This window comes from Corapipo altera, unplaced genomic scaffold (genome assembly GCF_003945725.1).
Source record: "Corapipo altera isolate COAL_440 unplaced genomic scaffold, ASM394572v1 78, whole genome shotgun sequence".
Taxonomy (NCBI): Eukaryota; Metazoa; Chordata; class Aves; order Passeriformes; family Pipridae; genus Corapipo; species Corapipo altera.
In genome coordinates this window covers 7,197,877-7,216,392 of record NW_020884904.1, presented here as the reverse complement: position 1 = coordinate 7,216,392, position 18,516 = coordinate 7,197,877, and the positions used below count along the sequence as shown (strand labels likewise).

At 41.6% G+C, this 18,516-nt stretch overlaps 1 protein-coding gene across 7 annotated transcripts in view; it reads right to left on the bottom strand.

Annotated features, from left to right (window-relative positions):
* The window catches only part of OSBPL5 (oxysterol binding protein like 5), a 178,260-nt gene that overhangs the window by 51,889 nt on the left and 107,855 nt on the right, over positions 1-18,516 (bottom strand). For 5 of the 7 annotated variants that reach the window (XM_027651029.1, XM_027651030.1, XM_027651032.1 and 2 more), the window contains exons 2-4: positions 10,320-10,476; positions 4,306-4,379; positions 3,197-3,259 (exon numbers count right to left, since the gene is read on the bottom strand). In XM_027651029.1, the coding sequence (XP_027506830.1) occupies positions 3,197-3,259; positions 4,306-4,379; positions 10,320-10,476 (294 nt within the window). The remainder of the gene's footprint in view (positions 1-3,196; positions 3,260-4,305; positions 4,380-10,319; positions 10,477-18,516) is intronic. The other 2 variants (XM_027651033.1, XM_027651034.1) reach the window with 1 other exon arrangement.

Here is an 18,516-nt window from a genome sequence, read left to right as displayed (position 1 = left end):
GGCATCTGGGAGTGTCAGAGCTTGTGTGCACCAACACAAGTTAGGGATGCTCCATGTTTTCTACTTCTCAGTGCAAAACCTCATCCCTTCTCCATGTGATTTTTCCAGGATATTCCAGGCTACATCTCTGCTCATTTTGAATCAGCTGCAAAGTCCCCTGTGGACAACAGCGATTACCCTAAAGTACTGCACATAGTGGAATTGAAGAAGCAAGGTATATCAAGCCAGGGCACAGGAACTGAGTGTAAGTCTTGATAGAGACAACTAGCTGCAAAATAATTCCATCTGTAACACTGAGAGCATGAAGTATGGTAATGAAAAGCCAGCAAGGGTCCAGTTGAGCATAACACCACCTGGAAGCACTAGACTCTGCTACAAAGCTGTGCCCAACACACACAGGGATGTTTCACTCCTGAATATCTAAAAGGTGATCCCTGCAAAACTGGATCTGTCTGACAACTGATTCCTTGGTTTGCTGGCTAAGGGAGAACAGAGGGAACGGTACCCTTGTAGGTTGCCACATTTGTAAATGATCTTTTATGGTAGTCCCAAACGTAACCATGTCTTGAGTTACCTCAGGTTTTAGGAGTACGATTCATAGATCTAGAAGAGTAAACTCAAGACAGCATGGGAACTGCAGCTTAAATCTCAAATGATCGGTATGAGCTGTTTCAAACTACTTTTGGCTGAAATAAATTTCTAACAGTCAGTGAGATTCATATTTCAGATTACAAATCACACAATAAAGGCCTGAACAATTCAGGCATGTAGAAAAACTCATTCACAACGCATTACCCTCACATACATCATATAACTGTGCACGCAACAGCCACACTCTTACAGCTTGATAGACTTCACTGTGGCATTAGCAAGGGACTGGAAAAGTGAAGTCCAGCTGAGATCCAGCTTCAAGATTATTCTCACTATCCCTTAAAATACACCTCAGTTCTTTGTGGGCCCTGCATCATACCAAGAGACTCCAGCTGCCCTCCATCCAGTAGAATTAATAGGTAAGCACAGGAAAGGAAGAAAAAGAACATGTAGCACTGCATACTGTAATAAAAGGTGCCTTAGAGGACTCTGACAGTGCTGAATGAGTCACAAAATGAGAGAAAGGCATCTCCTGTCATTATCAGGTGTGTGCTAACTGTACTACCTGTCTGCTTCATGAGCTTGAGGCTTGGTTATACTTTTACACCCAACTGTGAGTACTGGTCCCATAAAACAATGCTAAAGGGCTCTAAAACAGAGAGAAACTGTTATGAGAAACAATCTCAAATAAATAAGATAATAATTTTTTCCCCTTGGTAAAGGACATAAAAGAAACTCGACTTAAAAAATTAAGTAGGAGAAAATATGCTGCAGGAAAGTTAGCAATGTAATATGTAGCTGAACTGTGCCTTAAATTTGTTTTAATAAAATATGGGGTGAGAAGCCACAACTGAAATCAGAAATATATATTAGTGCTAAGAACCACACAAACACGCTGAAAGCAAATGTTCCAGCATCAAATATTTGACTGCCTGTACAAATATGACAACTGGGATGTGTTCACACCTCGGACATAAGAGAGCAGTCCACCTGTGAGCACAGGGCTCTGTGGTTGCAGTCACATGGCTGCAACAGGTCACAAGTTCACAGACATTTATAGGGTTTTTATAATACATTCTCTCTGCTAACCTTGGAAACCTGTAGCCTGTTCCACCATGCAATGTGGATATGGCCTCAGTGAACAAAATGCAAAGCTGTTTCCATCTTACTGATGAAGATGTGAAACAAAAAACCAATTAATCTGCCCTAGGAAGTGCAGGGAATCCAAGGCAGAGTTGGGAATTTGAGGTTACCTAAGCCCCAGTGCAGGGATTGAATCACTCTTCTGGCTTTCCTTTCCTTCTCATTACTGAGTGAAGAGTCAATGTGGTGTGATACATCAAAATAGTGCTGCTGAAAGAACATTGATTTCCAACAAGGTTTGTTATACCCACTGTGCCAAAAGAAGGGCAAGTATTCGTGGCACGGATCTGTTACCTACAACATTTACTTCTGAATCCGTTAATTAAACCTGCACATCCTACAGTTCAGTTTCTAAGAATTATTCCCCCCCTGCTATCAGGAATCTAAACATGACCCAATTACCACACACTCTTCCCTTTGATTCAAGTAGGTGGAATTACTGTTTATTTTTAAACTGAAAGAGTGTGACCGATCCCTGCTTGCAGTTCTGCACACCTGACAGTAAAGTTTCATTTTAGAGCATTATAGCTGAGTGGATGTGAAAAATTACAAATTAAGCAAACTGACTACCAGTTTGCCCAAATTTTTAAGGTACAAGTCATTTCACAATAAGGACTCCCTACTGTCACTGATGTTGCAAAGCTTGACAGAAGACAAGTTACATGGCTGGAGAAGAGCAAGGTAGTGTATATAACAGCAAGGTGAAGCAGAGTGAAGTGAGAATGAAAAATGTTACAGCACAGGTTCAGTGAGGTAGAAGGTCTCCAAATCAAACATGATGTGTCTAAGCAGAACATTTGGGCAGGAAAGAAACACCCAGCCCTGGCCATTCAGTAGCCAAAGCAATTGCAACACTGCAAACAAGTAAGCAAGTTGAATTTCGGTGTTTTGGTATCCTCATATCTGTTTTTAGTCCACTGATGTTTCAGAGCAATTCTGATTATTGTAAAACCAAAGGCTTAGGTCAGTGAAAGCAAAGTTCATGTCCAGACCCCCACTTATTTTGAATCACAAATCTGATGCAGTTGTTTACTATTGTGCATTTTCTCTTAACTCTTCTTAACAATTACTCTTGACACCACCAAAGAGAGACCCACCAACAGCTCCCCAGTGCACACAAAGCATGGCAGAAATCTAGGTGGGTACCCAAATTTTCCATGGGTGCTTCTCCTTTCAAAAACACATCTGTGGAGACTAATTAGCAAGGCAGGCCCAGAGGCTGGGAAAACACAGCTAAGCCATGCTCTCAAACCAGAAATCTCTCAAAAATACATTCCTACTCTTGGATTCATCCTGCATCTCAGAAATCCAACTCCCTTTTGGACAGCATTTCACTGCTCTGAGTTGTCCTGTCCAGAAGAAGTCCTTCTTCTTTACATTCCTAAGTCATTACAAAATTCAACAACACTCTTTGTAAGGCGTGCAAAACATCTAGCTTTAAAGCAGCCCTGGATGCAGTTACCTGGTCCTTGGGCTTCTCCACTGCCAGGATAAGTGGGAGGCTGATCTTCCTAGAGGAACCTGCCTGAAAAAGCAAAGCCAAGGTTGGTTGCAGCTTGCCAGGTTCCCGCAATAGCAGAGGACATGTACATGAGTCCTTGTTCCATACTCCCAGAGCTCCTCTCATCACCATCTCCCTGTGCTGACCTCTGCCAGGGTATCCCAGGAGAACAACCTGCAAGCTCCAGGTGAGTGTAGACAAATGTACTGGAAGATGCAGAAACTATTTTCATGTCTAATAAGAAATCACTTGTCTGCAGCTGTTTCTTTCATGCTATATTTCATTTCAGCTGGTGTCACTTGCAATTTTACAGCTTCACAGTTCAATAAATGTAGTCAAAAATTTATTAACTGGTCTTGCTTCTGTTTTTAGTTACCCTCCAGAAACATGTTAGGGATCTGCAGCCAAAAAAGCCTGTACATAAATCTCAAAGCCAGATCTAATTTATAAGGTTGATTCCATCTCCACAGGAAATCAAACCCAAGCACTCCATAACTCTTGATGTAGAGGCAGGTTTTGAACACCAAGACTCAGAGGCTTTAGATCCAGTTTTACCTCTCTGTAACAGGTTGGATGGAAAAGTTGTGTTCAGGAAATATTGGTTAGTTTGTGTTCCTCTCCTGTTACACTACTTCCCAAAGCTCTCTCCCAGGATCTCGATTCACTGTTTCGGATGCTATGCACTACACTAAATACTACAGTTTTCTCTTCCAGAACAATTAAGGTTCATGATGACTTGCTGATCAGGAACAGCAGGAGACACCTCTGCTGACAAAATCAACCTTTCAACCATAATTATTCATATCTAATTACACTGCCAAACGAGGCCCAATTAAACAGGGTTCTTCTGTGGTAGTTGCAATCAAGTCAGAGGAAAGTGTAGGGTTCTTTGTCATCCCAACCATGCAAAAACACTCATTTTCTTTCTCTCAAAACATGCACATATAGTTCCTGCAGGAACAGAGGGAGAGGCTTTCTCAATGACTTAAAAACAAGAGAGTAAGAATGATTAATAACAGCCTGAGAAGAAATGAAAGCAAGACAGGGAATGGATCCCTATCCCAGAGTACCTTGCTAATCGAGTTTGGAGTCTGTGGTGTCTCATCCTTCAGTGCTGATGGGCTATTTCCTTCCACCTCTTTTCCTGTAACAAAAAAAATGTAATTCAAAACCAGAGAAATTCTGTGCAAAACCATGGTTTATCATGGCTTTAGAAAGGACTACTTCTAACATCACACAAGGGAAGTTGTCATGAGAAAGAGCAGCCACACCACAATCACAGAGAGGGATCTTGCAGAGCTTGAAATAGCCTGGATCCATATGCTTGGGCCATGCAACAAGATACTCAAAAGTTAGGTCTTGAAATAGAGTGGTAAACCAACATGATGGTTGAAAATTCCAGCATATGAAGGCTGGAAAAAAACCCAGAAATAAGATTGCTTATGCATCCTTAATCAGCTCCCTTCTGTGTCTCCATTATGATGCAGTCTTTAATTACATTACCACAGTCTGTTCTTTTCTTACATACCCCATGCCTCATTCAGAGCAAATAATAAATGCAACTCAGTTCATAAGCAGCTATTCAATCCTCCTTGTTCAGTATCTGGCAACTACATACAGATGCACTTGATAGCATGTTTTGTTGGCCAAATAATAACCATTATCACAAAATGTTACAGAAGACAGAACAGCATCTAGGCATAATTAATAAAACAAAATTAAACACAACTTGCAGAAGATCGATATCTTCTGATCAAGTTATTTGTTAAAATAAGAAAGATTTACAATTTATAAGTAGTATTTATGAACTCTATGGCATTTTCCAAGCATTGTAGAGATATATTCCCACTACTCAAATATCCTAAGCTTGCATACGTTATATACTGGCATGAGTATGTGTAGTGCTAGTCCAAGCAATACAATGCTATGATAAATCCTGTTTTTTTGCCAACTGTAATCATGTCCTTACAGTAAAAGAAAGCACAGAGCTTTTATTAAGGAAAAAAGCAAAAAATAGCCTCTGATTGAAGAGACTAGATTTTTAAGTACCAAGATAGTCATTGGTTATCAATTGCAATGTAGTTTTCTTCTCAAAATCATTGGTAATCAGGGCTTCAGAATATGAGATGCAGTAAAGAACCACTGAGACACTGAAATATAATACATTTGTAGCACACTGTAGACATGGGAACTGTTGAAAATGTTTCTAACATTGTGTGGGCCAGCCTTGGAAACAAACACCACATAATGCAAAACCAGAAAGGGAAAATCCTCATTCTCTCGAAGACCACAGAAGTTGTCACAGATGTGTCAGAAGCCATAATTTCTCCCGGAATTATCAGAGCAGCCTTTTAAGAAGCCAAACACTGTTAGAAAAGCCAGTCACAAGAAGCTCACTGAAAAATAAATATCCTCATGGCCATGCCCTCCACTTCCATCACAGCACGCATGAAAGAACAAGCATGTCCTATTATAACCAGAACTGCAACTGTGCTACAGGGTTTTGCCACTAAAGAGACAGGACAAAACCGTGCCCTTCATCCAGGCACTAACAGGCAGCTGGGGGTATCAACTCTTAAATGTGAGAAAAGGCTTTGTGGGACAACTGTCCAACTTTCCACATAGTGACAAGGGCTGGGGTGGGGGTTCAGACGTGTTTCTCACCCCGTGGCCCAGTGCTGCACTGTGCCACGTGCACACAGCCGTGCTGACAAAGGAAGCCTGGGAGAAGATTGATGGCACGTGCGCTGCTCACGTGGGGAAGTGAAGCAGAGGAAGGACCTATGCAGACACACAGAAAGGTGGTGCAACAACAGGGCACCCATATCCCAACGTAGTTTCTTTGCTGTCACTCCTCCCCTGGAAACACTGAGCCCTAAATAATACACTCAGAAACCTAATGTTTGTGGGCAGGAGAAAATCCCCAAAATACCCCCGGTGGCCAGAGATTTGACAGTCCCTTTGTGCTACCATGACAAGTGGGATGGCCATAAGCACTGCTGTGTATGGATTAGAACCTGCATTTCTGTATTTTTTTCTTTCTCTGATGGTGTTTGCCTCCTTATAGGCCCCCACTCTCCCTGACAGAGGAGGTTGGAAAAAATTCACAAAGCCATGTAGCTGCTGCAGTTGTTTCCCATGAAGAGCTTTTTCTGCACATGTACAGGAAAGTAACATATGGTCTAAAAGTTCAAGTAAAGTTAATGGGAATCAGCTGCTGCCTGCTCGGAGGGAATGGTGTCTATTAGCATAACAGAATTCACATCCATTCTTTATTATGTCTCATTTCTTAAAGAAAGTTTAACTCCAAGCTTGTATCTATACAGAAAGCCTGAACGCGAGACATTTCTGCCTTCTCTCAGTAATGCAGGTAAAAGGATTTGCACCTGAACAATGAGATTTTCACTGTTCCTGAGGTTATGGATCATCCTGCTCACAGAGCATTATGGAAAAAAATGGGACATGCAACTGTTCATTCTTATCATATCATTTATAAGGTTTCATAAGGTATGTTTATGATGCAACATATATTAGTTTCTTACACCAAACTCATTAAGTCTATTGGGAATTGTGAGAGAAAGGTTGTTTTTCAGAGGAGAGCTATCTTTGCTGCCAGTCCCAAGCTGACTCGCTGCAGCCATGTAGAAGGAGAGAGCCAGTCATTGTTTGGAAAGCAAATTTTATTGAAATGATGTGGAAGTTTGTCAAAAACCCCCACACATAGTTAAGTGCACAGAAAGTCCAAAAGCAAGAGACCCACCCAGAGCACAACAGATACAGTTGTCTCAAGAAAATATATAGGAAACCACTTAAAAATATACAAGAAGCTAAATATTAACTGGCTATAGAAGCTGAAGTTCTTATTTCCCTGATTAAGAAAACATAATGCCCACCACAGAAACAGAGCTGACTCTCTATCAACTTAAAGTGCTGGCTGCTATCAGGGCAGCAAAGAAGGTTCCTCCACAAAGTAGCCCAAAAATTTTACACCAAATAACAAAAAAGGTTTTGGGAAAGGAATCAGTGGTGCTTACGGAAACAGCCTTCACCACATTGTGAAGAAAACTGCCAACATTCCAGTCTTGTGGCTAGAGAGTAGAATTACTGATACCTTCTTTTTATCCATTACTCTCATGAACAGGAAAAATAAATATTTAGTTCCTTTCCAGGAAAGTAACCATTCCTTTTCTTTGGCTTTCTGCTGGGCATCAATCCTACAAGTGCATTTGCCTTTCCCCTTTATAAACAATGATACAGTAATCATGACTGATCGACAAGAGGAAATACAAGCTCTGATATCTGAAATTATTGCAAATAAAACCTGTTTCTGCTGTAAATATCAGCCACGTGGCCCAATGGCAACACCTTGACTGAAATGTAGTTCTATGTATCTTTCACAGTAAAATTCCCATATTCATAAAAGTACATCTCCTAGGATGCAGATAAGCCGGGCTAAATTTTTATTTAAAGACTCTGTGTGATCTTGCAGCCTAGTCAAAAAGAGAGATTTTCTAAAAATTCTTTTAGCTACTCACCCAATAAATTTCCTATTCTCTGAAACAGAAAACAGAGAAAGGTTCTCTCTCCTCATGGCTAAGTGAAAGACAAACATGAACAAGGAACAAGAATTCATGTCTCTCTAGTTTGTGAACTTCCTATAAAAAGAAAATATCTTACTCCATTTTTTTTCAGTTATGAGAACTATTAGCACTTTCGTATGCAAGCAAGAGGCAAAAAGTCCAAAGTGTTATTTCAGACAGTGTCCTCTGCATTTCCCATATATTTCCTTCAAGAGAAAAAATCCTCTTGCCAAACTGAATCTCCATAGTGTAACTTGCTTGAGGTGTAAAGTCTGTCACTCCCTACTCACTGAAGTATTTACTTGCACACCTTTATTGTTGGAGGGTGAATTCTAGGTGATGGTGCTGTGAGACCTGCAGTTCCAGCCACTAAATTCCCGGCAGGAAATCACTGGGCTTTGCTGCCCACTGCACCCACTCAACACAGTCAGCCCAGCACTCACATAAAGAAAATCTGCTGGGGTCAGGCAGCAAAACAGAGACCACTGAAAAAGCCTCAGGAACACAGAAGAACAGAGAACAGAGAAATATTGGATGCAGCTTATGGACATAGACCTCGGGTTTGCTGCTATCTATGGTGATAGCAGCATCCTTCAGAGGGATGGGAGAAGGTGGGGGGAAGCACATAGGCTCAGAGGAAAACAAGGCAGAAGCAGCAGCAAAGGAGTGAAAGGAGAGCCCACCACAGTAAATGGCAACTGACCGTGAAGAGCGACAGCTACTTCTTACAGGAAATATGAGGACAACAAAGAGACTGCAGCTCCATGGGAACAGGAAAAGAAATGAAAGGAGTAGAAGAAGTGTAAGGATAGACAAAACCCCAGGCTCCCTGCAAGAAGTTCCCTTGTTGAAGTAGTATAACTTCTGTTTCTTTAGAAGGGATATTTTCTCCTTTACGAATCCTTTGGCATGTGCTCTTCCTTTGCAGTACTGAGGGCTACTGCCCTCAACATGCTGGAGGTTACCTGGGAGAACTGTGCAGCAGAACAGAAGCTCCTGCATGGCTCAAGGCACTTGTTCTGCTAAGCCCAGCAAAGGCTGTTTGGTCTGGCTGCCAGCAGAGATCCAGGAGAAACAAGGTGATGGGGGAAGCTGAGGAAGAAACGAACTCTTCCAGTCACCTCCTCCAGACTAAAACCCTCAACTTGCCCTGGTTTCTAAAAGATTACACCACAGAAATACCACTGTGAGGAAGTCAGTACTTTTTTTAGCATTGAAAATTCTGGTAAGAACTGAAGAATGGGCAAACTGTAAGCTATGGCTCTCCATCTCCTCAAAGCAAGGGGAAACGACTACAGCCTAGAAAATCAGTCCTTCAGCTCCCAAGGATAGCAGAAGCGAGCTGTTTACTTGCCACACATTTGTACAGATTGTGCTTATGGGCAGCCAGTGCTTCAGAAGTCCCTCCAGGTTTGAAATGTATGAGATTTTAGCTGTCCCATTTCAAATTGTTTCCAATTTGATTAACCAAAAGGTTGTTGAAGCTTCCAGGGGCCTCAGTGACAGCCAGGATTAGTCAGCACTGCTGAAAATAGGCTTCCCACTGCCTTGAAGCAGACACTCACAAACAAAAATAAAAATACCTGTAAAATCAGAGGCCCTTGAAACATTTGCACTTAAAGACAATTAGCTCCGGAAATCCAGATCTTGTTTTGCTGTACATCTGAAAAGCCCAGAGACTCTGTTGGGTGTTACATTTATATGAACACTGAAACCTTTTGACAGATGCTATGTTCTCTCTCTAGATATCAGTGTTTTGAGATCTCATGAAGGTGCTGTGAGGTTTGACTATTTAGCACTGACATGGCAGCTGCAGATGACAGCTCTACAAACTTGTGACTGCCCCCTGAAGCACTTGTTTATAGACTGGAACAGAAGCATTGTCTGCAGACTGCAATCAAGGAAAGACTTGAATGTTTATTATGAGCAAAAAATACTGAAACAATAAAGTGAGCTTTTTTTCCTTCAAGAGGGGTGTTAGGAAATTCAAAGCAAAAAAAGATGTAAAGAGAACACTAAGCCAGTCTGCCATTCATTGCAACCTGTCAAGATTCCTGGTACTTGTAGTGCTTGTAGATATTTACAGAACATTAACTACAGAAACTCTGCTGTTGTAATATTTATCCTAGGCTCTAAATCTGAACAGGGAAATCTGCCATTAAATGTCTGCAAACGGAGCCAGTAAATCTTAAACGAGTCCAATGCTTAGGGTGAAACACACCAAATGCCTCGAAGTGGAAGCACCTGAAAACATTAGCCATTTTTTAAATGTGAGGCCATGCAGTGTTTGAACAGTTACAAACCCCAAGTCTGATGCCCTCCATTCCCACTTAATGTCACAGTAATGATAAACAATGGCATCAGGAAAGCAGCACTGTCTGGGATCCAGTAACATCTGTGTTGCAGCAGCTTCTCTCACATTCTCAGCAGCATGCTATATTATCTCCTTGCAGTCAAGCACCTGAGACACAACTACTTTCTGCACTGACACACCAGAAACCAACCTGGGCTGAGCGGGTAGATGTCATTGTCGGCCCCGAAGAACAGATTGCGCGTCAGCTTGCGAGGATCGACCTTCTGAGGAGTGGATGATGCCGGACAGAGGGAGAACCTGCGACGAAGAAAGTTCTCCTCCTTCATGGCATGAGCTGTGGGGGTTTTCTGAAAAAGAAAGATAGAAATGACAGTTCATTTTACGACATGGGAAATCGAAGTTTCACACCCAGATGACTCTGCTGCTTCAAAGCCAACTAATTCTAGGTAGTGCACCAGATCTTTTTACAGAGTCCCAGAAGGCTATGCAGGGAAAAAAAAGAAAGCGATATTAGTTTGAAGCTACAATTACTGATTTGCTGACTCTCGGTATCTGCAAACTGTAGGGAGCAGGACACTGCTCCTTGGTGAATCCAGGCAGTATAACATCCTCCTACCTACAGAGATCTATTAGGATAATAGCTACTTACTGGGTCCATCCACTGCACAGTCCATAAAATTCACTCTTTTTTTTAAATGGTTTTGGAGTCTCTTTCATAAATGCAACTCCATTGCTGTCAGCAGAGTTACACCAGTTCCACAGAAATCAACACTAATCTGAGCTGTGTGGAGGAAGACCAGCTGCCCTGGTTGCAGAGAGCAGCAAGCAGAGATCATGCCAGTGTTACTCCTGCTCTAATTTCCAATTATAGTACATATAAATAAATAATTTCAGTTTTCTTTAAAATGCCATTTAGATCAGTCTCGCAGAGTGATCAATAAGATAACCATTGCTGCTCTGTGAGGGTAAAGACCAGCATTTGTCTCCCCAGAAGCCCCCCTGCATTCCCATACAAGAGCCTGGTGGTACTTTGCTCTTTACCACCACTTGGCTAAAGTATTAGACTATCCTGGCTTGAATTAAAGGTTTCTTTTATACCCATCCAACAAGCAGTTCTTTCTTACCCTTTACAAGCAGATATTATGACTGTCTCCTCCCTGAGTTACAAGCTTTATTCTCTCACCATGTGCAGCCAGAGGAAGGGCTCTGGATAGCAGTAAAAAGTGTTAACCCAGCCTCTGGGTGGGCATCACACACCACAAGGTCTACTGCTTCTCTGGGGGACAGTCTCTGAGGTAAGAAAAACTTTTTAGGATGGTACACATTTCCCGAAAAGTGTCTCCAACTTTTCCCATCTCTTTTAGGCTACTGGGAAAGCAAAGAAGACAAAGCTGCCCAGTCACAGTGCAGTTCCAGAGAGCAGGACATCACATTCTCCAAAAGCCCTATTTGTTATCATGGCCCCCTCTGTGAAGTGGCTGTAAGACAGTACCCACTCAGCAGCAGCATTTCACTGTAACCCCTTCACACAGCTCCCGGTAAAAGGCTTTGCACTTCAACGCCAAGACATGCACACAGGACAGGGCTGCCACGAACTGAGCCTTCCCCTGGTGCCTTACATGATGACATGTGACGACAGCAGGGTGAAATGAGGTGGCTGCAGCTTTCCACTCACTGCTGCCCTGCCTCCTGTCAATTCAACTGCCCAGAAAACCGCCCTACAAATATATCCAGGCTCAAAACATCCTCGGGTTTCCATTGCAGCCAACAGCGTCTCTGAGGCAGCAGCTAACACAGCTAGTTTGGCAATGTAAATAAACCTTTATTTGCTCAGAAGCTCTTGACTGCATACAGTTGGGCAGGGAGAAGATGCAAAATTAAAGCTAACTTTAAAAAAAAGAAAAGAGAGAGGAGGAAATACAGCTAGTCATGTGCCTGAAAGCAAAATATTTAAAAATAATCCAGGTCTAAATAGCTGGGTTTGGAATGCTAACAGTGAGCTATTTTTTGTCCTTGTTCCCAAAAAGGCAGTCTCAACTCTCTACCTCTAGAACTGCTGGTAAGTGGCTCAGAACAAAAGCAGATGAGTGGGATACTTTCTCCAAGAAGACACGACCTGGTAAGGGTGTGCTGATGTGCAGGAAGGCATTCAGAAAGCCAAGGCCCATCCTGTGGAAAGCAGGTTGGGGAACAGGTTACAAACATAAAACATCCATCCATCAGCTCTTACACCCTGCCAGGGTAACAGAAAAGCTGTGTCCATCATCATTTTGTCTCAGCAATACCACAGGCCGTGTCAGTGGAGAACTGCCAGCCAGCTCACACTGATGTCAGTGGCAAAATCCCTCCAGAGCAAGAGCAGGCTGTGTACTGGGTCAGACACACCAGAACACAACTCCTTTCAACTGTCGCTATATTTACTATGCAGAGAGACCAATACTCTAACATTTCCTTGACTTACTATTTCACACTATTTAACCACAGGATAATTGTCAGAATTCCTGTACTGATGCTCTCTCATTCCTACAGATATGTAAGCCACGGGCTTGACGGCAAGAATTCTGTATGCCTTGTTCAACCAGGAACCACCAGTGGACAATACCAAAGGAAAAAGATTTTCCCCAGGTCTGTAATTTGTTGTCTCTTCTCTTACATATCTTAATACAAACTTGTGGCAGCAATTCATCTCTTTTTGACCACACAGATCAATTTGGGTAAGTTCCTCCTAAACTGGGTGCCTTTTGGTAGAAGACCCTCAGTGACTGAAGCTCCATGAGAAGCAGCAGCAGTGATGTGTCTGTCTCTCAGTCACACACACAAACCATGCCACACACTGTGCCACCAATATCCCGGCCTGCTTTTTCAAGATAACTAACACTGCATTGCTCCAGCTCACAGGCACTGATCCTTCCAACATTTGACCCTCATCCAAACAGCCTCTTATGCCATCCACATTAGCAAGACCATCCCTCCAACCAGAAGCTAAGAGCAGCAGAGCCTTTAGTTCCATGTGCAATATGGTATGCTCACAGTTCAACTTACTTTGCCTTTATTTTGGGTAAAAGAGAATAATTGTTGGCTTGCAGTTCATTCCCTGACTCTGCACCATCTTATATTACCATTATATTTTTTCAGAAAAGGCTGAGATGGACAGACTCAGCTTACAAGATTTCACCTCATTACACAGCAAAAAATGTAGCACAAAATCACAGAAATGGACTTTCTTTTGTATTATCATTTTTTTAATACATCAGACACTTTCTTCCTTGTTGAGAGAAAATGTAGCTCACACTACCAAGATTCTATAATACATCTGAAATATTTGGTTTGGTTTCCAAAAGACATCTCTGTGTATATCTGCATCTGTATCTACCCTGATTTATGCTCCCTCCCAATGCCTCTTGTAATATTTGCAAAAGTCAAGGAACTCTAACAGGCATTGGAAAACCTGAAACTATTAGTTTCTTAAAAGTTGCATCTTAAAAGATCAATGGCTAAAGAAAAGAGGTAAACTGCAGTTGTCTTCTGACAGAACGGCAGTACTATGAACCCAGTTATTAGCAAACATCAGTGAATCCAACATAAGCCACAAATCCATAAGAGATTGAGGCCTCATTAACTCAATTACTCAGAGAGCTACTTGTTTTATCAGTCCATAAGGGTCTGACTGCCCAAGCTGGCTTCAAATAACATAAAGCTTGTGAGAGCTGTAGGGGATGATGAACAGTACACGCCAGGGGCAATTTTCCAAAGGGATGTAACAGGAAGGTGGGAGGTGTGTTCAGTGTTAAGACACCTAAATAATCCAGCCTCTGCCCAGAATCACCTGTGTGAGATAGAAGGGTGTGAAGGGTTTCAAGAATATTGCCTTGTACTAAATCTACTTTCATAACATTAAAGTGTAATTATCTAGAAAACATACAAAAGTTCAGTGGTGATGAAGTATCTGATAAGAAATAAGCAACTGTAGAAGATAGGCTTCTAGACAGGAGTGATTTTGATCTTCAAATCTTTCATGGCTGATTTGAAGATAATATTGTTGTTCTGAAACCCAAATTTACTTCTAAATCAGTATTTTGGAGGTTGCTTCAGGATATGGCAGACGCTTCACAGAAACCAGTTCTGCAGAGGCTCAGGGAATAGAGAGAAAGTAAAAATCAAAATTGGGCCAGAACTCCAGAAGGCCAAAAATTGCCATTCTGTTGCCAAACCACTTATGTAACACAAGGCAAGCAATTTCACCCACTGCTCCTGCATTCCCTCCAAATCAAGCAGACGAGATGGAGAATTGTCCTAGAAAGAAAACATGTCTTAAATTGAAGATGCCAACTGATGCAGAATTCATAAGCTCTTTCAGGAAACTAACTTCGTAATGAAGAGCTTTCACTCTCTCTCTTACGAATTTACCCGGTTGTTAGTCTTGACAGATTAAAGCATCCTGAAGTTTGCAGCTGAGGTCATTTCTGGCCTTCTACTCTGTGGTCTTGACCATAAAAATGAAGGAAAGGTAATACAGAGAGTAAGAAGAGAGCCACTAAGCACATTACTTCTCAGGATTCCCTCTTTCGTGGTAACGGTAGTAAGCAGTAATGGGCTATTAAATGTGGGCTGTTCACCAGAGCTTAAAAAGGAATAAATAACTCAGCAGCAAGAAATAAACTTCTTACTAACCCTGTCTTTGAGGCCACTTTATCTTTTAAAAACAAAATATACAGCAGATGAGAAGTCTATGTCAAACCACCATGAAACACAGGACAAATGAAAGTGGTGAACTTAACCCAGTGCAATGGTCCAATGAGACTTCAGGAACAGCCAACGAAGATGAATGGGGTAAGAATAAAAGTTCTTTATCAGCAAACCTCGTGGCTGCCATTAAAGCAAACGGGAACTGTCAGCGCTCTCCTCCTCTAGCACTGGACCCATTTTGGGTGAGGGCAGCAACTAATACTCTTACAGATGATCAGTGTTGGTGCAGAAATGCCTTTCACCCAGCTGCTCTGCGTTCTGAGCCTTTTTTGCTTGCTGGGAAGATAATGGCAGCTTTCAGCATTGGGATTGAAGCTTCTGGGGATGGAATTTTCCTGACTTCTTCTTTAAATTTTCAAAGTTCCTGATATATAATTACCACCCAGATAAACACTGTGAAGATATTATGTTGTCCCTACCCTCTGCAAACTGGTGGGTAGGTTAGTTTGCTTACTCTCACTTTCAGCACTTTAAAATAGATTGGAAATATGTACTTCTCTATAAATAGTTTATTAGGGGGTTTGTATAGTCAAGAAGGCTGTGCTAGTTAGGAGGGGCTCTTAATTTATTCAAATCTTGTTTCAAAAACCCTTCTCTTTTTCTGGTCACTAAGTATTTCACAGAAATTAAATTAAACCATATTATGTATTCACAGAAGTCATTCACTCCAAAACCTGCATCAATAGAGAAAATTAAATCTAAAGATACTGACATTTCCTGATCCAATTAACCCTGAGGAGGTAAAAATTTCATGAATGAAATCAGAAGGAAAATTGTTAGCAGACACATTTCTAGCGATTACAGTTCTAAGTATTCATAAGGAAAAACAGCAGCTCAAATCCTCAAAGAGGGTAAATTATTAGTTCAGTGATGTGCTGGTGATTTACAACAGCTGAAGAACCACTATCAATTCAGGAAGTCTGTGAAATCTGTTTCTGAAAGCTACTCCCAAAAATGCCTATTAATAAGATAGATAATTGGACGACCAACTCCCACTAGCAGTTAAATAAAACCTGATACAATGAAAAGTGGCTGTGCAGGCAATGTTTTTCTCTACCTAATTCATGTTTGCTTGTTAGAGAAATGGCAAAACACATATATTACAGCTGCCACTGAATATTTTGGGCTTCTGTGCTGTTAGTTGGAACCTGAAGCAATGGAGTAGGTGTCAGCTATCCTCCAGAATTATTTAGGGTCAACGATACTCAGTGGTGCTGGCAAGGGGACCTTTCCTCACCAGTGGTGGTTCCTAATATGTTCCTCCTAGACCATATCACGCTCTGCTGGATCCCAAACCAGCCCCAGCAGCTCCATGGTGCCCTACTCTCCCAATCCCTTACGCATTCCAGATGAATACACTGAAATGCTGGTACTGCAAGAGTGCTCCAATTTTAAGGATCGCCATACCCTCTGCTGCATGCCATACTACTCAGCTTGATGATCAGTCCAGGCTGGAAAATCAAGTAATGTGGGTTGCTGAAGACACCCATCTGCAACAAAGGAACCGGCTTTGTTAAGATCACATGCAACAGGAAGGATTTCTCTCAGCTGCTTTGGCAAGCTCAGGAGTATGGCTAGTTTGTCCCCCTGTAATCTAACTCAAAGCTCACATGTCCTGAAGAGTCCTTAAAGCTGCCCCCCTTGTGCTGTTTTTGTGGAAGTTGCCTACCACAGCCACCCTCAGCAATTTGCCCTTGCTTTCTCTGAGAACAGAAGAACAACCTCTTTCTATCACCTTCTGCCTCCCTCCCTGACTTTTCCTGTACCGGGCAGTGAAACTTGCGTAGTAATCAGGAGACAAAACTATTTCCTCCCTTAATTCTCTGTAAGATGTCTTGATTAATGTTTCCTTTGTATACACCAGAACATTTCTAGCTTTAGGCATGCCAGGAGCATTTAGATGCATAATCTTCTTATGACTAATCTCTCTCTACAGTGAGCATTATGTACAAAGACCACAAACAGAACAACTACAGGCAAAACCAGGCCCTGAATGTCTACAATAAGAAAAAAATATCCCAGATTGTTTCTTTTGGGGACACTATCTAACTCAGGACAAATAAATTTCAAGGTAGGGTCACAAAGGTCAAAACCTTTATATTTGACATGCAGGAAAACCCTCTCTTCAGAATCATCTCTGGTTTGGATAAACATCTGTGAGCAAACACCAGCCCATCACTAAAGCCGTGTTGTGTTTGGAAGAGGGATCACTGCAACCTTATGGCTTAGAAATGAGTATTGCAATAAGCATTACATACTCAGTCGTCATGTGGAGTTTTTTGTCTTAAAACGTTGCAATTTACTCGTAAACATTATGCTAGTGATTTCTTCCAACTAAGAATATTGAGTGGGTCACTGAAATGAATGCTTAATGATTTTTACATCCACCTCCTCTGCCCTTTAAACTGAAAATTGATTGTTATTCTAAGGCTATTAATTTAACAAAGCATATTAAATTTCCCACTAGCACTGAGGAGCTTCTCCTGACTTAGCATTTCACTAGTCTTTCCCCTTGCTAACTGCATAGATCATACCTCACTTGCTGTAATTACAACTAGTACATCAACATTAATTATTTCTCTGGTAATGGCAGGTGCATGCAGAACTGAAGGTCTAACCTGTACTACCAGAAGGATGAGAAAGTCCCCAGCACCCAATGAAAAACAGGAGCAAGCACCTTTCCGGCAAATCTTTTTTCTTGGACCCTCGCTTTATTTTCAATAAATCATACTTTGCATAATCTCCTTTAAACCCTGATTTCTGAAGGCACCTCTGTTGAAGATAGCTCATGCAAAGGTATTTTATTGTAGGATCCATCTATGCAAGAAGGTAAGGTACTTGCTTTGAATCCTCTTCAGTCCTTTAATCTCATGTTCTAATATATTCAGCTGAAGAGGTAAATCACACCTGTTAGGCATACATCAAACACCTTGTCCATCTTACTGAATTTTTATTCAAAGTTTACCATTATTTGTTACAGATCTCTCTCATCAGTATTCTTTTTAAGCAGGAAAACAAAGTCAAAACTTAGATTAGTGAAGACTCACCACCAGAACATCATGTACATCCAAGCACGTGTGCAATGTGTAAGAAGAAATGTGCCATCCTCGATCACAACTCATCTCCTGGTGCAGTTTTTGTAACAAACTAGTCAAGAAATTTGAGTAATGATCCACTTGGAAACAAACCCAGATCTCTGCCTGTAAATTTCTTCTTATCTAGAAATATTTATATATGTCTTTAATTTAAAGTTTCATATAGATGACACAAGCATTCACATGGCTGTCACAGTTGCTTCTTGGCAGTGGATTCAAGAGGCCTTGGAGACATAGTTACATCAAAATTAAGGTATAAGTCTAACTTGGGGACACAGCACATATACAGAAATTACCTTTGAGCTAGGTAGCTGGAGTAGGGCTAACAGCATGGGCTACAGGGAAGACATGCAAGGCAGGCTAGAAATTGTATCTGAGAAATCAAGCAAGCACCAGATGGCCAGATCATTCCAAAATCCATGCTGGCGCCTGCTACTTGTTCAACCTTGTTCAAGTGTTCAGGTAAGCAGATATAAGCCTTGCAGTACAGATGACCCTTGAATCCCTGCTGCTTGTGCTGAAGTGTGGGCACAGTCCCTGGGCAGC